Source organism: Fringilla coelebs (genome assembly GCF_963513975.1).
Source record: "Fringilla coelebs genome assembly, chromosome: 1".
Taxonomy (NCBI): Eukaryota; Metazoa; Chordata; class Aves; order Passeriformes; family Fringillidae; genus Fringilla; species Fringilla coelebs.
The window spans coordinates 53,882,776-53,904,925 of record NC_140028.1 but is presented as its reverse complement, the minus strand read 5'-3'; the positions used below and the strand labels follow the sequence as shown (position 1 = coordinate 53,904,925).

At 40.9% G+C, this 22,150-nt stretch overlaps 1 protein-coding gene across 1 annotated transcript in view; it reads left to right on the top strand.

Moving 5' to 3' along the window:
* Window positions 1–20,546, top strand: part of SPIRE1 (spire type actin nucleation factor 1) — a 122,521-nt gene extending 101,975 nt beyond the window's left edge. Inside the window, exons 9-16 of the mRNA XM_084207475.1 lie at window positions 5,817–5,980; window positions 10,141–10,231; window positions 10,965–11,107; window positions 17,200–17,337; window positions 18,396–18,466; window positions 19,158–19,185; window positions 19,274–19,404; window positions 20,206–20,546. Of these exons, the coding sequence (XP_084063601.1) occupies window positions 5,817–5,980; window positions 10,141–10,231; window positions 10,965–11,107; window positions 17,200–17,337; window positions 18,396–18,466; window positions 19,158–19,185; window positions 19,274–19,404; window positions 20,206–20,458 (1,019 nt within the window). The 3' untranslated portion in view covers window positions 20,459–20,546. The remainder of the gene's footprint in view (window positions 1–5,816; window positions 5,981–10,140; window positions 10,232–10,964; window positions 11,108–17,199; window positions 17,338–18,395; window positions 18,467–19,157; window positions 19,186–19,273; window positions 19,405–20,205) is intronic.
* The last annotated feature ends 1,604 nt before the right edge of the window (window positions 20,547–22,150 follow it).

The following is a 22,150-nucleotide window of genomic DNA, read 5'->3' as shown; positions in this document are numbered from 1 at the left end:
CTGACTGAAATGCTGGCATATTGTGAACTAGAAAGACCACATAGAAGTTTTACCTAAAAAATGCAGCATTTATGTAATATGGGAACACAGTTCACAAGTGACATATCTGTGAACGTGGCTCCCTGTTCTGACTGAGCCAAGGAAACAGCTTGCCACTGTTGGGAGGGGAGGAGGGACTCTCACTGCTCCCTTCCTCCCCAGGCTCCTCTCTAAGCATGTGATTCTCCCCCTTCTCTGTGTCAGTCCTGCTCATTTATTCACAGGAGGACCGTGTTAAACTCCTGTAACCCAAGAACAAATACTTCTAATATTTTTTACCAGGTTGTTCTTCTGCTCTTTTAGTGATTGAAACCTGCCTACTATCTGATCAGATGATCAGAGAGCTGGCTGAGGAGGGCAGCTGATGAGCAGGGGTGGAAGGGAAGAAGGAACAGGCTCTGCTGTCAGAGGTGGTGACAAGCTGTTAATGCAGCTCGAGCCTTTTTGTGAAACCTTACACTCGTGGTGTGTGGTGCAGCTTCTGCAGCTGTCTGCTGGGATTCAGATTACATATGTACATGGCATCATATTTTACTCCACTGAAAGCTGCAGGGTCCCCAGGGCCTCAGACAAAAGCATAAACAGGCAAACTTATGTTTTCAAAAGTATTGCTACTTTCAGAAGTGTCAAAAGTTCTAGTTTTAAGAATATAAAACTGAATATGCCAGTGACCAGCTAAAGGGAAATGTTCAGATCTGTCTTTCTGTGTGTGTCTGTCTGCTTCTTCTTTTGCCTCGCATTTCTAAGAATTCTGAGACATCCTCATTTATTTAAATCCAAACAATATTTTGTAATCCATTAATTCATAACCATAATATTTTTATTTTGAATAACTAGCTTTAAAAATCTGTAACGTACTTGGATTTGCTGGTTTTGACTGACCACCAAAGAACTCTTCCTGGTTTCTTTATCCATCTCCCAAATGTGATTGGTTTTGTTTTTGCAAGTCATGTGGTTCTCAGCAAGTAGCATCGTATGGCGTGACTGAGTGATCTGATAAAGTGTGCTTAGAAGTAAATTCAGGATGATTAAAACATTCCAGTTGGGTAGATGTGAGACACCAGATGAGCAGTACAAGTGAATTAGATGGGTTGGGATATTGATAGTAAGCAGATAAGCAGTAATTTTGGATGCTGTTGCTTTGCGTGCTTTTCCTTTTTTCATTCTTTTAGAGGCAGAGAGGCTGTACTGTGCTTTCATCACTGCTTGCACACACTTGCTTTTTCACTGCTTTCATTGCACTCTGCTTGATGGAATTGCTGTCACAAAAACCCCACAAAGCAGCTGAAAAAGAGAAGTGTTTCCTGCGAAAGGACTGGTGCAGGTTTCTATTATTCATGCTGCCTGCGCTGGGGAGGATGCAGAGTCCTGAGAAGACTTTTGCTGGCACCAAGCCAGTGTAGTTGCTGTGTCACAGTGCCCAGCTCCTCACATCTGCCTGCTGTTCTCCTGAAGAGAAGAGGAGGGGCTCCTGGGGTCTCCTTTTACGCTACTTTTTCCTTCTGGCAGAATAGAAGGAGCAAGTGGTAGCCGCCTGTAGTGAGTTACCTGAGAGGTACACAGATAACAACTGGGCACCAGGGCAGTCATTACCACTTCCTCTAATAGAAAAAGAGCTGAAAAGCAGCTTCATTTCAATGCAGTGCTGAATGCAGCTCAAAAGATCAGTCTTTGCCACTCTTAACACTCCAGTTCTTACCTCAGAGCTGTGTGCAGTGCTGCTTTGAAGTTATTTCAGAAACAGTTTGTACATTTTGGGGGAAGGGGGGAACTGGGAGGTGGGCAGGGAGAGAAGAGGAAACTGAAGCGTTTAACACTGAATTTCATGGGGATTATTACTTTTACATTGTGTCTGTCTCAGACCCGTGCGAGGCAGGAGCTCCACCAGGTCTTTGTAAACTATTTAGCTTACTTAGCACAGTGATGCATGGGATGCAAGCATAGCAAAACACTGATTTATTAGTTCTCAGGTTTGAATTCAACATCTGAAGTCCAGTGAAATGAGCACATCTCTGTTACTTTTACTCATTATGTAATAGGTCCCACCATATTATCGACATAATAGCCAGCAAAAAGCAAACATATAATAATTCTGCAAATCCATCTTAGCCTTCTTTTAAACTCAGTGTAAAAAATGATAATCCCAAGGAATACATTTCCTGTATAGAAGAAAATTCGTGTTTCTGTCATCACTCTTGACAAGGAGAGCTGTTAGGAAGCAGACAGCATCTGGTTACATGGCTGCTGAGGTTTGCATGTAATTTGTGGTCTGCTTAATTCCTTGTTTCACGAGACGTAATCTTACATGTAAATAAAGGCACATTTCATGTTATCCTACAGTGGGGTTTTTTGTCTCCCCCTTTCTAAGGCTGGTCAGGGAAGCCCAACACAAAGATCAAGTAATCAAAGCAAGACCTTGCCTTCTTTCATTTGCCTGTTGTAATGAAAGCTTAGAGAAAATCTCAAAAGAAACCAAACACAGTCATCCAATTTTCAGATACTGTTCACCGTACTTGCTGCCTGAAAACACAGAGAAATGACATTTCCCCAGCATGTCTGGTCTGACTCTCTAATAAATTCTTAACCCCAGGCTATTACGCACACAAGCCTTTTTAAATATCATTGAAATCATCTTCAAAATGTTTAAGTGCTCCATGAACCTAGAGATTGTAAACTACTATTCATTTATAAAAAAATTTATCTAAGTTTTGTTTCAAAGAATTGTCCATTGATTTCTTCTGTCATGTTCATATTTATAAGATTTAGTCTCTTTGTTGCTTCTGACTTGTTTATCCTAAATAATTTTATCTTGTTTATGACAGTGTACGATTATTCGTCACCTGCTAATGTTTCTGTTGTCCAAACAGATCACTAAAACAGCTTAAACAAACTAATCATTTTTTGGTCTATGTCTGCTAACAGATTCTGGTTTCAATTTTAGAACAAGGCTTTTTTATTGAAATCTGTTTGTTGAAACTCAAATGTTTCAAAATTTGAGTTGAAACATTTCAATGTTTCATGATTTTTTCCTTAAATTATATAATCCATTTATTCACATGGATCCAGTACTGTAAGTGCAAGAACGATAAATTGAACTTGATTGATCAAATAGATTTTATAGATTGGACTGTTTTCTAATTTTATTCTTTTTTTATTATTATTCTTTAGTGCTTGCAAGTTGCAAAAACTCCCTGGTTTTTTTTTTCTCTAGAGGAAAGAATGATGATAAATCACATTTCCTACTGAAGAAACCTTGAAAACAAGTACTATGATGGATTGTCTTCTTGATTTACCTAAAATTTCTTTGGTGTTTCAAGGAGACTTGGATCAACAACATATGAGCCACTCAGCAATAAGTATGAACAACTCAGCATGTGCCTGATTTTAAATAACTGCTGGTTTAGGTTTCCTAGATCGTCATTGGCTACATAAATTACTTTCAAAATGACCAGAGAGTTCCATTTCTGAGACCTAAAGAAATTTGTCTCGTATTCCTAGGGCAGAAAAAAAAACAAGCCAACAAACAAAACCCACCAGAAAACAATTTTTGATGTGAAAACACATTCCATCACCTGCCATAGGGGTTGTCTGGTGGTGTCCCCCCTTTTCCTTTCCCTTTCCCCAGGCCCATTGTGTGTTTTGCTTTTTGGCAGGAGGGCAGTGCTGCTGGCCTTCCCATCATTTATCTCCCAGTGAGCCCAGCAGTGCTTACAGGGCACTCCTCACCCTCCCTACCACCAGGCAGGGGAGTCTCCACCCAGGAGGTTTCGGGGAGAAGGGGCACCACCTTTGGCTGTTGTGTGCTGGGGCTGCTTCCTTGGACAGTCTGTTCAGGAACCGCCCTGTGCCGCCCAAAGACAAACCAAAGGTTTGTCTTGCTCCTTTGGGAAACTCCGAACTTCTTCCATCGGCTACATGCCAGCTACTTATGAGGTCTCAAGGAGTGTCCCTGGCAGCAGGAAGGGGAGGCAGTTTGGGTTTTGTTTTCCTGCTGTCCCTTTCTGGAATTGTGTTGAGCTGCTGTCAGAGCAGGAATGCATTTGATGTGGGGGACGCCCATGCTGTACCCACAGACATCTAGGAGGAAGAAAACTCATGACCTATAAGCCATTGTGGTAGGCAGGACACCCATTAGCAAAGCCTTTGAAGATAGGAAGTAAGGGTTAGGGAGCCTAAGTCTTTGATTGCAGCTCTTTGTAGGAAGGACCTGAAGGCAGTAATAACACTGTAGCACGCAGATTCCTAGGCCTGGAATGTCACCATGTTAGCCCAAATAATTGCCTTTTCTTATACTCCCAGTTGAAGATATGATTTATATAGCAACTATAATGCACCCCCTCTCCTTTTTAAATCCATTTTCAGCATTTAACAATAACCTGGATAATTCTTTTAAATATATATATTGGTTTAACTTGCTCATTTTCTTAGTTTATTTCAATAGGTGCTGTGGTGAGAATGTTGTTAAACAGACCTACTCCTGTAGCCGTGCTTTGTGTAGTCTGTAGCTGTGATTTACCTGGTGCAAGGATGGCTTTATCCATGCAAAGGGTGTTGTAGCAGGAGGGACTGTCTGTTTATACCAGGGCGACTGTGTCAGTAACTCCAAATGATGTGTGAGTACTTGCATTGTTGGCACTGTGAATATCTGGGTGATATCATTTCCCTGTCACAGTCCTCCCAGTAACCTAAGGTACAAGTCACTTGACCTTCTGTGCCTCTTTTCACCATGTATAAAAATGGGAATAATTACTCATCATTACCCTAGCCTTATAATACCTGGAGGTACCTTGTTATTACAAGGCTGGGGAAGGAGTCCTATAATTACATGAGCAGTAAAACACATTTGTAGAAAGACCAGCTGCTTAGACATACATGCAGATGGGAGATTAAAAGCTTCTCTTCCTTGTCCCTCCAACATAATTTTCTTCAGATTGGAATACTGTACTTTGTACTTTTACAGGGATAAAACTGATTTATCAGACCAAACTCTAAGCTCTCCTAAAATATCAAAGGCTTGGTCATTATCTTAATGTCTAAAGCTAAGCTCGGCTAAGCACAGCAGACCCAAAGCTTACATTATCCAAGATGCATCTTCATTGCACACTGGCAGAAATCCTAAGTAATTTACTCAGTGGAGTTACATCCTTGTAAAAGTTATGTAGAGCTGGAGCCTCATGTTCCTGCTGTTCCATAAAGGTCTGACCTCTCAGACCTGTTTTTAATACAAACGGCCCAGCAAGCCCAAGAGTTGTGCATGTGTTTGATGAATACTCATTATTTACCTCATTTTCATTCCTTCTCTGTCCTGCAGAGTAAAGTGCAATTCTGTCCTCACAGGAAAAACTGGGTTTACTCCATGCTAAACCTCCTCATTTCTGTGTGGTGTTGTCTTCAGATTCACTGGAAACCCACTTGCCCAGATATGGTTGTGCATTCCTCTGGTCCTTGTTACATAGTTAATTACAGACTGTGAGTTGAAGGAAGAATATTTTCGGGTTTAACACAGGCAATTTTTTTAAAGCTGTTTGGTGTTGGTGTGAGGTTGGGTTTTAGCATTATGTAATGCTGCTTTTTGCACTGCTTTCATTCTTTCATACTGCTTCTGTACTGCAAGCCATTGCCTGTAATTGTCCGAGCTGTGAATGACTCAAAGTAAAATAATTGCACAGATACGACTATCACAATAATTTGTTTTTTCCTTTTGAGTATATTGTAAGACTTGAGAAGGCAAAATGCATTTCAGGTGCAAACACCAATTGTTCTGTTTCTTTTGGTAGATGTACCGACGCCAGAGGCTGGCAGGAAATTAGTGGATGCCTCTGTAGTGAACGGCAGCCCGGCACCCCAAGGAAAGCAGAACGGGGCCACACCAGTGACAGTGCAACGCAAGAGACTCCTGAAGGCTCCCACCTTGGCTGAGCTTGACAGCTCAGATTCAGAGGTAAAAAATCAGGACACAACTTGATTCTCAATTTGTCAGAACTGAGTCTTGCTTCTTAGTTTGCTGAGCTGATCAGATGAGAAGTGACTGTGCAAATTATAATCCGAATTTTCCATGGCTGCTTTGTCAGCCCACAGAACTTCAAAAATACTAGATCAGACCCAAAAATGGAGAATACTCTTTTGGAAGATTAAATGGTAATTTTGGCCTTAAACCCACATTTACTTACTTTCTTAAATGACCAGTATCTGTCCTCAGTGCGTTTGTAGCAATTATGCTTTTGGGAATTTAGGAAAGTACATAGCACCCTTCTGGCACTCATGCAGTAGCTGCTAAAGGACTCAGATGTGGGGCTAGCTTCACCATAAAAGCTGTTAATAAAGAGCAGCAGCTGTGCCAGAGGGGTTGCATTTGGTGCAAATGTCAGTGCATTTATTTTCTACATAAGATTCAGAACGAACACCCCAAAAATGTTTCACAGATAGGGACAAGCAAATACCACTCAGATGGAGAAATAATTTTGAATTCATCCACTCCAACTAAGGAGTTAAAGATTTTAAAAAGCATTAGAAGGAGAAAACATTAAAAAGCTTTTTAGCTTCAAAGCTGCATTATATGTGATCCTCAGGAAGCACCAACATTACATCCTCAAGAATGAGCTTTGTCTTCTGGACCAGTAGTGTTATTAATTGAGTTTGGACCTTTCTGAAAGTTAAGCTGTCTGGAAAGCACATGCAGGCAGGCTTTATTCACAGAGGATAATTTTAGCCTGGGGAAAGCAGTCTTCCCTGACTCTTTTTCTCTCTTGTAAATGGGAAAGGAGGGGTTTCCTGACAGGGTAGTTACAAAGGCGTCTATGCTGAAAGATAGGAGGCTGGGAAGAAATATATGTGGGGAGAAATTTATCTCTTTGCATACTTTCTGATCTCTGAAAGGTTGGCCCTCTTTGGGGTTATCCTGTGGGTGACTTGTGTGGGTGCATAATTTGGTGCATCTGTTCTGAAAGCAGAAGAGATTTGCATTCTGAGATCACTCATCAGTCTTTAAAATTACAATAGAGGCTATATGTGGTTTGTTAATATGAATGAAGCTGGGCAGGATGCAGGAATACTAAGATCTGTCAGTGAGAGTTGGGTCTTACAGCCTGTACCCCTGTGTATCCTGAAGCATCATGCTATTTCACACAGGAAAATCAGCAGAAGTCAGTAAAAGATAATTGCGTAATGGGAAATGTGAAATGCTTCTTGTAGAAGGGAAAAATAAAACACCTAAACTGACTATTGATTGGGGAATACTGTGTAGGCAAGCAAAGTGGTATGGAACAAGCTCTGGAACACACAGCAAAAGATAAATTGAAAATAAATCAACCACATTGAGCTGTCACAGAGAACAGATGCTGGACTAGTTTGGGTCAATAGAAATAGCTGGTGAAGCAACTGAGATGATAAAGATGCTCAGCAGAATACTGGTTGGGCTCAGGAAGAGTGCTAAGGTAGTGAAAATAAACTGAAGGGAGTTTAGGTGAAGTTTTTCCTGGTGGTGAAGGACATAGAACATTGGAAGAAAGTGAAGATTGCTCTGTCCAAATGTTTTATTTCTTCCCTGACTCCTACTTTGTATGTAACACAGAGAAGAGTCTGTGTGTTGTTCTGATTGCCTGTAAATGACTCGGCCACCTCTTTGTCTGCAGTTTGCATTGGGCTTAACCTATTTGGAGTTACTCACTGGGAGTAAAATTACTACTGTGTTGTGCCCTAAATTACAGGCTGGAAATTCCTGCACTGCTGAGCTGTGGACCTCCAAATGAGCTGTGATGCAGATGCATTTTCTTCCCCATGCGTCCCCTTTGTTCTTTCCTCAGTGTTGCAATGCAGGCTGTGTCCCAATACTCAGTGTAGCCAGAGGTGAAAGGCAAGGTCTGATACAGCCCTATGCCCATTTTCTGTCAAGGATGAATATTATCTAAATTCTTCCTTTTTTCTATCCTTGCTTTTTCTTCATCACCCTAAAATCACAGATTCCAGGGGGCATGGAACAGGAAGTGCCATTTTGCTTTGTGTGGCTAAGAGAAGTAGCAATCTAATAGTCACTTTTGATGCAGATTACAAAATTCTCTCTTCCTAATGATGCTACAGTTATCTGGTCAAAAAATTTGTCTGTAATATATTTAGATGTTTTAAGCTGCAGCTTTCTCAGTAACTGTAAAATTCTAATTGTTTGACACTCTGGAGAAGTGCAAAGCCCTGGATGTTGGGTTTGATCCAACCTCAAACGTAAAATGTCAGATAGTCTAAAATAATAATCAACAGTTGCTGTATAGATATAGAGGAATTCATGCAGTGCTTCATCAGGACTTCCCACACAAGATTTCATTCTCAAAAGAAAGCCCTCTATGTTTGAGAAATCGTAGGGCAGAAATAGCATTGTCAGTGCACGTGTTTGTGCACAGAAGTAGTAATTTGAAATTACTAACCTTGAGTGCCTGTTGTCTAAGTAGGATTTTATGTCCAATTTAATTTCCTCCTGGCTTCTGTTTTCCATGTCTTGGTTTATATTTCTTTTTTATACTTAGCCACTGGCTCCAACGGTTCATTCTTTAGAATAGCAGAAGAGCTTAGTTCTTCATCTTAGCTCTTTAGCTTCTCTGGCAATGGTAAATTTGTTGTCCACTCAGAACAATCTGACTTCTACAAAGTGAAAAGTTGAGTAGTTCCCTTTGTTCAGGGCTGTTCTCTTTCTCAAAATGTAAATATTTTACTCCAGGCATGTGAACACTCTTGCACTCCTTCTAAAGGACAGTGCATCCAATTGTCATAGAGGCTCTCCATTGGTCTTTCAAGGCAACCATGCAGCAATATGCAGAGCTGTCTTAGGCAGCTCTGACCTGTACTGCTTTATCAAGTAAAACAGCTGATGTAGCTCAATGTGCTGCTCAGGCTTCCTTGCAAGCTTCCCATCACAAACGTTTTGTGGGGTCACAGCTGAAATGTTAAAGTGAACATGCTTCTTTTGGGATGTGAGCTGGTGCAAGATCCCTTGCAGAGTACTGTGTTGTGGCAAAGAGGAGGGAACAGTGTCCTCAAATACAACACCTACCCTTGGGCTAAGCCTAAAGGACAGGTCACCTGATGGAAATGTGTAGAGGCCTGTGTCCTGTGATGCGTGGTGCTCATTGAGGTGATCCTGCCAGCTTTTCCTTCTGACTTGCTGTTACCAAAGAAGGCAATCTTTCAGCCAGTGGAGATTTTCAGCTAAGGAAATCTGTGAGAGAGAAGCTTAGCCACTTGCTGGATTTTAGGGCAGGTCACTTATTTGATCTGTAAATCCTGGCAGTCTAAATGATGTTAAGTCTTTTTGGTTGAAAGCATTCACGTTAGAGGTGAAGAGCATTCAAGCTCAGTCCTTCAGCACTCTTCATTTGGGAGGCTTCTGTGATGATCTCTTTCTTTGCTGGTACCAAGTGGCTGAAGACAGCCTTTAGGTGACAGCAAAGGATTTAATAATTTGGGTGGCATAAAGCTTTAGATAGCTGAGAGGTGCTTAGTCAAAGCCCATTTCACTTTCCTTCATCTTACAGGAGTTGCCCTTGGCTATTGAGAAGAAGCATGCAGACGCAGTGAATGAGATTTCTTTTAAATACAGAAGAAAGGAAAAACACACCAGGACTGGGAATTAGGGAACAGTGCAGTCAAATTCAGTTTAATTTCTCTTCACCTGAGTCACTTGTGTGAGTGGCTCTCCTTCCTTTGGAGGCCAGAGAAATCTAAGGGCTAATTCCTTGTTAATGTGAGCTATAAAGCTGTGTTAACATATCTGCTGCAGCTGCAAATCCCTAGGAGTCTTTAAATACTACAAGGGAAATTAACAGTTTGCAGTGGATTCATGCACCTCTCTCCTGATCTTGTTCTTTCATGCAGTAGTTAAACACACTGAATTCAAATAATGTACCATTTATTTCACTTTTAAAAAAAACTGAGCACTGAAAATTCTGTTTGCTCAGTACTGTGCAGAGCCAATGTTTTTCTCAAGACTTCTAGGACTTTGAGTGACTGAATGGTCCAAAATATCTTTGATAGCTTGTCGTTTTGTGTGCTAAAAAGCAGTAGAAGAACTAAAAACAGTCCCTGAGGATTTCTGTTTATTTCCTTCTTGCCACTCAGGAGGAATCAGTGCACCAGTCAGGAAGTAGCAGCAGCATCTCCCCCTCACAAGTGGAAGACCCCTCTCAAGAAGGAACCAGCAGCAGAAAGAGTGAGTTATGAGAGAGCCCAGTGGCTGCTTTTTAGTCACCTCTGTTGTCTTCTGTGCTTTGAACTTTGTCTCACACTTATATGGAAAGCTGAAGTTGAGTGTTGTTAATGGAATCAACTTCTAAAGCTGAACCCTGCTGAATGGGTCAGGTGTGATAAACATTTGGAAGGCATTAGCCTCCATTCTGGGTGGATATCTTTGTGAAACAGGGATGAAACCTGAAGACTGTAGGACTGTAGAGGAAGTCACAAGTGAATGGAGGAGATAGCTTAGCTATGCTCATCTCTTAAAATAATTTTTGCTATGGAAGCATGTTCTAACCTAAGACCAATTTAAAAGTTTCCTCCATCTCTGCCACTGTGGCAGTGTTTGAAAGACACTTAGCAATCACCAGTATTTCTCAAAAATACTTACTGGGAAAAGGGCGAGATCTGGCCTTTTATTCCAGGCAGTTATTGCAGGTTTTACTGTGTAACAATATTTTTAATTTGTGTGAAGCGTTTCAGTTTCATTTGGAAGATTTTGTAATGAGCTGCGTAATCTGTGCATGTGTTTTCTGTGCATGATGGCGAAATAATGAGAAAATATCCTGAAACACCTCACTATGGATATGTAACTTCAGCCACCAGTAGTAGGAATTCTAGCAAATCAGTGGCTGGATTAAGTACTGAGCAAAGTTATCCAGCGGTCTCTCCTAGAAGAACTAACTTTTTTGTACCGATTGAATCCTTAGTGCCTCCAAAGTTCTTGCCCATATCGTCCACGCCGCAGCCCGAGAGACGGCAGCCGCCTCAGAGACGACACTCCATCGAAAAGGAAACACCAACCAATGTGAGACAGTTCCTACCCCCTTCAAAACAGAGCTCCAGGTCACTTGTAAGTGGAGTGGGTGGTAGGAGAGAGAAAAAGAGGAATGTTAAGAGTATAATGAAAATTAAAACTTGGCTTCAGTGTGATTAGAACATGACCCAAAGAAAACTCCTCAATTCAGAAACAGCTCTCGGCTACTAAAGGTGTTTTGAAATCAAGATTTGAACTTTGTCTCTCTAACATATTTATCCAAAATCCCAGGTACAGGTGCCTCAGAAAACATTTGCACTGTGATTAGGACTCCGGGTAAACCACGTGTCTTGATTTTTGTTTCAGAATGTTACCAAAACAGATGAACTTCACCTTACTGATATTCCACTTGAATAGAGACAATTCCAAAGCAGTGGATCTATTTTGGGATTTGGGGGAATTTTTTTAGTTGTTGGAAGTATTGCAGCTAATAACTGGATGAACTGAATGATTTATTTTCTTCCCACCTTAAGAACTTGCCTGGTAATGTTTATACATACGAAAGCTCTTTCAGTAATCCAAATCAAGGTTTGTCTGTGTTGCTTTGTTGAAGTTACTGAGGCAAAAACCTGTTTTACTGCCTGAAAAGAAAGTACAGTGCATTTGATCAATTAGCTTTAATTGAGAACTGTTTTCCAGCAGAGTACAAACAGCAGAGGGTATGAAATCCTGGTTCGTTTGTGCGGACATACTGATTAGTGCATTGTAATTTCATGCAGGGTATGTTCCTGGTCTCTTTTCCTACCAGCAGGGTTTCAAAGTGTGCCCCATGAGGTGCTGGTGAATAGAAAAATCGATAAACACATCTGAGTTTTGAAAGGAAGGGAATATTCACTTGCCCTGTCTTGTAGTGCAGTGGTATTAAAGGGCTTTGAAGAGCATTTTTGTCAGCCCAAGAGATGACGGCCGGGATCCAAACCTATTAGATGATGAAGCTGATCAGTTCCAGGGAAGATACTTCCAAATATTCCCACAATGGGCTTTTCCTTTTCAGAGGTCTGCTGGATTTTATTACATCCTTCCAAGTAGAATGTAGTTTCTTATTCCAGGTGCAGGTCAGGTAGTAACATGTTGAGAAATGCAGAGCCCAGGTGGACATCTCCTGCCAAAGTGAACTTGGAGCAGGATGTATTGCAGCAGACCCATACTGGAGAGCTCCTTCAGCATGTGTTTGAAGTCACTGTCACACAAAATGGGTTGCTCTGGCACCTCCTGCTGCAGGAGGTGGAAACCTGTGGAAACACAGTATTTATTTCCTGGTGAGCCCAGTGTCATTCACAGACAAATAGTTCAAAGGGAGGATGGGAGAAAGCATCCTGTGTTATACTGAGACATTTGCTCCGTCACACTTCTACTGGATCTGAGTGTGCTACATTGTAATATTAACCTTGTGTATTTCAGAGGATCGTGCAACTTAAAATCTTATAGGAGGCTGTTGTTTTAAATAGGTCAACCAAGCTCTTACCAAGATCTTCTTGACCACATACATACTCTCACTCTGTCAGTCTGTTCATTGACAAATGCCTAGAAAAATTCATTAAAAATAAAACCATTGCAGAAAAACTAATTCAGTTATTCCATTCCCCCTGAAAAATACTAAAGGAAAAGGGAGAAAAAGCCATTAGATAAGTCAGGCTAATTTGGGAACAGATGGGAAGGGTTTTACTAGTTTCTTTTGTGCTTAGGGGGGATTTTTTGTTTGTTTTATAGTCTTTTTTTTTTTTTTAATCTTTAGAGAACTGTCAGCTAGCTTGGTTTTAACTTTGAAGTGAAAAAGAAGGAAGCTGATAGTGAAATGATGTTCTGTTAATAAGAACCTATTTTATTTGACGCCTTGAGAGCTAATTCTTTAACTTGGCAATGGTGCCCTCTAGGGTGCAACAGATACCTCCCTCAGCACTCTTGTTTTTCATTTTGGGAGATGTGTTCTGGTATTCTGGACTGGCCCAGTTCCACACTTTGGCTCTCTGCAACTCTCTCCTTCCCAGAGGGATGCCAGCCTCTTACAGTGGCTGCTCCAGATGTTGCACCTGTGAAATTGCCATTCCCAGAGTGAACGCTTCTCAATAAGTGCAGAGTATTATTTCTTTTTTATTTGACCTCACACTTCTTTATCCCTTCCTCCAGGACTGATGGAGTTTCATTTCTTATCACCAGCTCCTGTGACCCTGGTTTCTCTCCAAGGTGAAAGAGGCCTTGTCAGCAAATAGCTGTCAATGCCAGTGAAACCAGGCAGGGGTTTGCTACAGTCTCTTAGCAGGATTAGCAGGAAACTGCTCTGTCTTGCATACTAACGATGGTTTTGTGAACTGGCATCTCATCAGACAGAGGTAGTTAAGCCCAAGTAGGTGGGGAGGGGAAATAAACTTGGAAAAGTGCCAAACACAGTCTTTTTGACATGTCACCCTGTCAGTGGCACATGGAAAGGCAGGGTGGCTCAGTGATTTTGGGGGGGTCAGCCCTGGTGGTTGCTGTAGTGAGATGATTTGGTGCTTAATCAGTGAGATCAATTCACCTGTGGGTGCCTTTGCAGTCTGTTTGCTTTTTTAATTATTATTTTTATTATCATTATTTTTTTTCCATGACCCAGAGGACCAAAGCTAATGGTTTCATTTATACACAGCATTCGCTTCTCTGCTTCCTATCTATTGTTCAGGTTCCTAGGATAACCAGTTTATTTCCAAGGATGACTTTCAGACCACTTTTTTCAACTATGCAAACAGCTTCTCTGCTCAGCTCTCATCCCGTTGAAGCAGCCATGTGTGGGGTGGCAGGGGCTATGTACTATCTCTGTGAGAGAGCTTTTGCCAGCAGGTGGAAACCCGCAAAGGTTTGCCTCTTTTTGCTGGCTTTGGAAATCACCTTCACCAGCATGTTCCCTCCTAGGGGAGCACTTCCTCAGCTGTGGCAAGAATTACAGCTTAGGCTGGGACATTGCACCTGATTGACTTTGATTTCAATGTGTGTAGGATATTTGTGTGTCTTCAATCACCTCACGGGGAAAAGAAATCAATTCTGAAAGGACAGCAAACTAAAAATGCAACATCACCAGATTATCTATGGGACAGACCTTAAATATTACAGCACATGAAGATCCTGCAGCAAAAATCCAGCACAACTATTGTGATCCTTGGACTATGTTTAAAAGAATGAGGTTTTATGTTTCTCCCAAGGTACACTACGTAGAATGACGGGAGGGCACTTGTAATCTGCTTCACTTGAAAACCCATATATTGTTTTGGTCCTCAGCACACTTGTGTATCAGAACTTGCAGAATAGCTCATATCCATCTATCAGGGAAGGCAAATCCACTGAAAATAAAAAGTAATTCATTTACCCCTATGTTAACTGAACATTAATTATTTAATTTTTCCTTCTTTTGGTTGTCCCAACCAATAAGTGGAAGGAGGAAGAAAGCTGTAGGAGATTTTTTAGTTGAGATACATAGCTGACCTTTTAGAAATTTGTAGTCTGCAAAAGAAGCAAGAGTTTAGAGTGCCTGACTAATTGTGAATTGCAGAATTTAGAGGTCACTCTGGCACTCATTCATTTTGCAATTTACTAATGCAACTCATTTGAATGTCTAGTGACATCCTTTAATGAGAAGAAGGAATGCATTAGAGTAAAAATGTGTTAGTCATAAGAACCTATTAGGTGTGTATACACTGAGAATGACCTACAAATATTCATTATGGGTATGCAATTCTTACTACCTGCTTTTCCTGCATAAAAAAGTTATACATACACACTTTAAGGTATAGTGTTTATAAAATGATTGCACAGTCAGAGTTAAGCCAGTCCCCAAGAGGATCACAGACACTTCAAGTTCAAAATAGTATTTGCAAATAAATTTTTTCCCCTTTAAAAATAAGTGTATTGGCCTGTGTTTAATATTAAAAAGAGTATTGAGTGTAATTCTGGAAAATCAAGACCATTCAAAGCACATTTTGTCTTTACCATGTTCTGTCATACGCGAGTATTGCAGAGTTGGAGCTGCCGAATTTGGGTGCAGGTTTGGAAGTTAGGGCAGTAACTCCAAAGCATCATTGTTCAATGAAGTTTAGCCAGTGCTTAGCAAAATTTAATTAATTTCAATGCCTTAGAGGTAGTGTAGAAAAAAAGAGATTTTCTTGTGTACTTATTTATATTCTGAAAAGGGAAAAAAAAAACCCCAAGCAGTTTTCTGAAAATGATTATTTATCTTTCATTTAATGTTGCATTAACATTTTGTTGTCCTTGTGTAACCACTGGAATTAAAACATTAGCATTTAAACATGTGAATATTTTCTATGTTTCCCCTGCAGCCTGGCTGGCTATTTCTATTTTAATGGTATTCATTTTGATTGGTACAACAACAGGCCCACACTATTCCCCTAGTACGTGCTCTACACCTATAGCAGATCCGCAGCATTTCTTCAAAGGAGCAATATTCCCCGACGTCATCGTTCTGTAAATTAAAGGAATGGGCGTGCATGAGGGGGAAGGAAGAGCTTCAAGTAAGAAATGTCTTTCTAAAGGACTTAAAGCTCTGGTTGATTGCAAGCATTCAGTCAGCCTCATTCACCTCGGGTAGTTTCCCTCAGTCTCCCAGGATGCAGACTGGGGGGTTTGCTGGCATTGTGTGCATCCCGCTTTCCCACCCACTTCCTGGGCCGCCCCAGCCTTCAGCCGTGCCTCCCCATAGCAAGGCAGTTGCTATGGGAAGAACCCAGAACGAAATGCTCAGAGCTGCTGGTTAGCTCTAAAGATGCTCATAAGGAACAGAAGATACTTTGTTTTGGCTGTGCAGTTTTACACCTCAGAGCAAATTGCAGCTGCTTTTGATATAGTTTGTTTTTTCCAGAAAAGTAGTTTTCCATATCGTAAAGGTTTAGCTGGCAAATCTAACACAGTTAACTCAATTCTAGTCTTTTGTGGGGTACCCTAAACAGAGTGAAGTTTCTTTGTGTTCCCTTTCTAGATAGGTAAGACAACAGTTTTTAAAATGTGGTGGTTCCTAAATGCTAATGTTTGCCAGGTCTGCAATGTAGAAGGATTTTCTTTTTAATCTGATGGAAAGACAGAACTCTGAGTACATGGAAATGGAGCATTTCCGTACTAATCCGATTCATCACTTCAATTTGTAAACGAGATCTCCAAACTGTCAGCCACGTCTTTGTGCATGCAGGAGAAATTTCCTTCGTTTATTCAGAGAGCAGTGCCTGTCATTGTCATTACTGCACAGTAGCCCCTCTGGGCTGACTGAAAAGGTTCACTAAGCATTAAGCAATGGGAGTTCCCACAGAGGTTTCTGTCTTTCTTTTGGAAATGTATAATCAACTACTGGGCTGAATTACAAATTGGGTTGGTGCTTTTTATTCCCTGGTACCAAATTCAGGAGTTCTGCACTCAATATTCTCCTAAATGCTGCAACACAAAACAAATACAAAATTTTTAAAGTGGAAATTTGTGCTTTTAATTCTCTATTTGAGTCTCTATCATTTATAATGCAACACTGGGTAAGCAGTTCACCTGCTTGATACTGGAGCATTATTCTGTAAAGCTAAAATTGCTGCTGTTACTTTCTGGGGCAGAAAGGAGAACTTTTCTGCCTGAGCTGATGTAACTTTTTGTAGTCTTGGTGTGATTCTGATCATGTGAGCACTAAGACGTGGTACCACTGAATAAAAATTTTTGCTAGAATGGGCTACTAACAACTTTCCTTGGCCACTCTGGGCATCACAAAGTCTGAGAGAAATTATTTGATGTATACCTCGAACAGTATACATAAAATAATGCCATCTACCATATTACATTTTCCCTTTCAAAATATAAATCTGAATGTTGATTGGCTTGAAACAAATGTTCACGATTAAAGACAAACGGAGAGAAGGGTCAAGTGATTTGAGGAGGAAAGATGAAGAAAACTGTCATCGTTGTGAAGGCTGAACATGAGATCATTTACATCACATTTATGCAGCTTCCAATGGTCTGGCACTCATGTGATGCCCATGATTGAGCCAGTGCTATTCCAGTTTGATGGGAGAAACCCCCTGTTTCTGGAGTTACTAACCAGGTGGCTGGTTGTCTGCGTTGAACTCTGGAAGAAGCCGTTTGTCTTTGAAATAATATGGGGTTTTGGCTTCCAGGAGGAGTTCTGTTACCCCGTGGAATGTCTGGCTCTGACAGTGGAGGAGGTCATGCACATCCGTCAGGTGCTTGTGAAGGCGGAGCTGGAGAAGTACCAGCAATATAAAGATGTCTACACTGCTCTCAAGAAAGGAAAGGTAGGGCTGAGTCTGGGGAGGCTCTGAAGGGTACTGAGAGAGGCCAGTTGCACAAGCCTCCCATTTACACATTTGTTTCTTATTGGAGAGAAAGAAGAGTTATCCCCCAGACCTCCCCCTAAATGTGTGATACATAGGTCAACTTCCTCAAGTGATGTCCAGAAACATCAAAACTTTTCATGGAAACACCTTGTTTGTTCAGATTGACTATAAAAATGCAGTAGCATTTGCAATTATCAGAATGTCTCTGGATGTGTCTGGTTTGAACTTCATTGACTGAGGTGATTTCTGTCCCCATGCCTTCTGCAGGTTTGGTTACCTTTTCTGTTCCAGAAAACAGAATTACAGAGAGCAACAGAAAACTACAAGTTCTTCACATATGAACCCTTACTATCTAGCATAGAGGGAATTAAACCCTTCAGAGAAGTAATGCAACCAGAAGGAGGTTTAATTTTAGAGACCTTTTAACTAATGCATTTTTCTGTAAACTGCAGATTAGGGATTGGTACTTCCCAGTAGAAGCAGCATCTTTTTCTCCCACTTTTAATTTGGGCTTCTTGGACACCTCCAGAAAGCCTATTTTGACTTCACTGTGGATTTTATCTACAGGCCTACCTGTGTCTAATGTGCAGATTTGTTTTAAAGGTTTAATACATTTAAGGCAGAGGAACAATAATCTTATAATGTCACTCATTAGAGTCAGCTGTTGCCTGTTGTCATGACATATAAAGCTTAGTAATGAGCTTTTCTCAAATCTCAAAGTAGGTTGAGGATTTAATTAATTTACCCCACTATTAAAATTGTTTGCTTTTTTTTCTAACTGAAGTTATCTAGTTAATGAGCGAGTATTTAATTTAGACAAAACAATTAAAGGCTTAATTCTATATATATGAAGATACAGTTCTGGAACTTGTTCTCAATGTCATCTCAGAAGTACAGACCCCAGAACTGGATGTAGCCCTGCCACTGTGACCTTGCCATCAGCAACTGGTCAGTGAAGTCATCACTGTGTGGGACTTTGCTTAACACTGTGCATTCCTCTGTTCTTCTTCCTCTAGCTCTGCTTTTGCTGTCGAACAAGAAGGTTTTCTTTCTTTACCTGGTCTTACACTTGTCAGTTCTGCAAGAGGTAAATACTTTATGTCTGTTAATAAATGAGTACAATTTCATAGGAAAAATGATTGATTTATATGTTAGAAACCCTCAAAAATTTTTGCTGCATACTGTTGGTTTGGTTTATTTCTGTAAAAATCTTTGTTAAAAAAAAGTGAGAGAAACTAGAAGTGAGAGAAACTTTTTTTTTCCTCAGTGCTTATGAGAAAGCAACATGGAATTTACCCCTACTCAGGCTCCCCACTCAACAGTTCTACAACCTCTGTGTTTGGGGAAAACATTTCAAAGCAATTTATTTTTTGGGTGATTTTTTGAGTATTGAGGCAGGGGAAATGCAAGAAGAAATATTTGCAGGCAAAATGATACATTTTAAGTTAACAGTGAGACAATAAGTCAGAAGATCTATGTAATCACTGAGTTTTGGTCTCACTTACCAGAAGAGGTTTCTTTAGAGGAAAACCAGTTTATTTTTCTTTTTTTTTTCCCCTCTGTTTTTTGATTTAGGTGACATTCTTGTTCAGCATTTCTCCTTGCTTCTGGCTTCATGTTCTAATTGAAGTTACTATGTTGAAGAACTTTAAAAATAAAAATGTTTGTTTAAGGGGAGGATGGAGGGGGGTGGGTTTCTATCTCCTGAAATCCCTTACTCTTGATTTAAACATCATTTTTCCCAATGGATTGATTCATGCTCTTGTTTTTTTACACAGGCCTGTATGCTCACAGTGTTGCAAAAAAGTAAGTAAGGAAACTTCTGTTCTGAGCCTTTCTAAAAAGCTGCAACCTTTGTAATGATGCTGCACGTGCCTTGTGCTGTTCCCAACAGATGCGGCTGCCATCGAAGCCATACTCCACCCTCCCCATCTTCTCCCTGGGACCCTCAACCTTGCAAAGGGGAGAAAGCTTCATGAGGCCAGAGAAACCCTCTAGCAGTCACCACCATTCCCTGCGGAGCAGGTGAGAGACAACCTGGCCTCACTTGTGTCTGTTGCAAATGTTCCCCAAATGTTTCATGCTGGCTTATCAATCGTGAAGATGCTGCTCACCTGTTTTGTAGTTGGCCGTGTTTCTAATGCCTGTAGTAACTTTGCTGAAGCCTAACAGTGTCCTAACGGTGTCTTAAACCTTTTTCACATTACAGCTGAAAAATAATGAGAGTCTGGGACGACTGTATTTCTGTAGGACCTCTGAGAAAATAGACTTAACATGTCTTTTTGTTTTGGTGTGAATGGACTCTTTGGAGATAAATCTTACAGGCTGAAATCAAGCACTGAATGAGAATTCAGTGATGTCTAGTGCACAGATTTATCTTCTTTTCCCCTAATTTTTCTTACTCCCATTTTCATTTTTTTTTTTAATTTTAATATTATGAAGTAATCTGTTGGCTTTATATCTTATACATAGATGGTTGTCAAAGCTAATCAAATATAAAAGAAATGCTCCTTTTAGAAGGAATCTGCTGTATAAACCCTCTGCACAGATCACCATTGCTATGGTGATGTGCAGATTAGCCAAAAACATCAGCTATTTTTAGTTACTAGTGAGGTTGTTTTTGCCAGGATGTAAATGTTACACACACCCTCAGTCAGTGACCCTGCAATCTTGCCAATCCAGGCAGAAGCTGTCCTCTCCAGTGTTTGGAGTAATTTGGGACAGGAGGAAGGAAAATTTAAATCCAGACCTTTCTGATGTGATTTTTTCTGGGGCCTACAGCCAAGCTGACAAATAACTGACAGATCCTGCTCTTTTGCCTTTCAGGTTAACCTCAAGGTCCAAGTCTGTGGATAAGTCGCACGAAGAGTTTCCCAAAGAGTTAATGGAGGACTGGAGCACAATGGAGGTTTGCGTGGACTGCAAGAAGTTCATCTCAGAAATCATCAACTCGAGCCGGCGCAGCCTGTCCCTGGCCAACAAGCGAGCCAGGTTAAAAAGGAAAACGCAGTCCTTCTACATGTCCTCACCAGGAACCTCGGAGTACTGCCCCTCGGAAAGGACGATCAATGAGATCTGAGCCTGTGCCTTCTGCTTTGCTTCATCTCCACGAGGTCATCATCCATCAGCAAGGTCACTGGATGCGGATTGTCACCCCGTTGCTTCGTTCACTTGACTGGCCTGGGTTTGCATTCGGTCCCAGGATTTCCTGCTGCAGCAGCTCTGTGTTTGGATCTGTGCGGGGCGGGGCAGCCGCTCACGCTGGGAGAAAATCAACAGTTGGAAATTGCCGCCTCTTTTGTGCGTGTGCGTCGAAATGAGAAAGCCTCTTCTCGCTTTCAGTCTTTTCTTAACCATGCTTTGAATCATTTTTCAGGAGATGAGCTGAGAGCAGGTGTCTGGTGGAGAACCAGATCTAGCACAGTGTCAGCGTTAGCACACAAGCAAACAATAGGTCCTGCTGCATTCCCACCCTCGGAATGCTCGCGCCCTTGTTGAGGCACCCAGCGTGAGCAGCTCCGGTCAGATCCATCTTCCTTTGACCCAGCTGGTTGCTGTGAGATCAGGGTTCAGCACGGGACTCTACTGTGTCGGTGTCCCGGGGCAAAGCAGGTGACAAAGCTCTTGGCCCGTGTGGTCGGTCATACCCCTGAGCTGCTGTTCTTCTTAAGCCTTAGTGTCCTTCTGAGTGACTCCTGAGCAGGTTTTAGTAGTTCACTTTCTATCTTGAATGTATGATAATGACTACTAGTAGCAGTGAATTTTAGTAGTAGACAAAGTTGTACAGTTTATGGGGAGGACGGGAAATAAGGGAGGTTTCTAATTTTAACTGAATACCTGTAAAAGTGTTCTCAGAGAAAGCAGTGAGTAAGGTGTAAATTTGTATTATAATGGAGCACACAGATACTGCTATAGTTCTGTCTGACAGCATATCCACTAGTAGCCCCATTTTTTCTGGGGTTTATAACTTGGCTGTAAAAATTCGTGTTTGGCTGAAATTTGGGACAGCGCTCTCTCAGATTGGGAGCGATCTCTTTTTTTTCTTTAATCTTTTTTTCATTCTTTCCCCCTTTTTAATTCACTCACAAGGGAGTGCTAGAGTAATTGTTTAGAAGTTCCAACAATTTTACAACGTTAACTGACTTCTCATGCTTTTTTGCACTTTTTTTTATATTCAAAATACCTTTTTTTTTAATTCAGTCATAGCCAGAGTTTAGTCAATAATTTGGGGCCAGATCTTTTTGGTGTTTAAAAACAAGCTAACATAGCCAAGTTATTAATACTTGAAATCGACTACTGTAACTTTTTTCATAAATTTTTTAATACCCTGAGGCATATTTAATATCTATATAGCAGTGTATTATAGAATGACATAGCAGAAAAGTTTCAGATCTATTTATTAACATTTCTATTCTTCGAGTTAAAGAGAGATACCTCAGAACTGCTCCAAAGTAGCTGGGACTAGACTTCCATAACATAATTTTAAAGGTGTATTAAACAAAACAGCATCCTCTGTCCAAAACACCCAAGAGACAGACTGCCCCTCTGGCCCTGGCAAGGCACAGTGCCTAGGCTGGGAGGCACCAGGGCTGCTTTGGCAGCCTTTGGAGCAGCCATCCATATCGTTTCTTTTAGCCTGATTTGAAAAGCACATGCAAAAGTCTCTGTAAACCTTCCCAGGGAGTCAGCCATCCTTATTTTTTTCTTAAAAGCCCCCTTGGAAAATGAGAATTTTCACATATGTGAAACTATTGAAATAGTTTCTATTTTT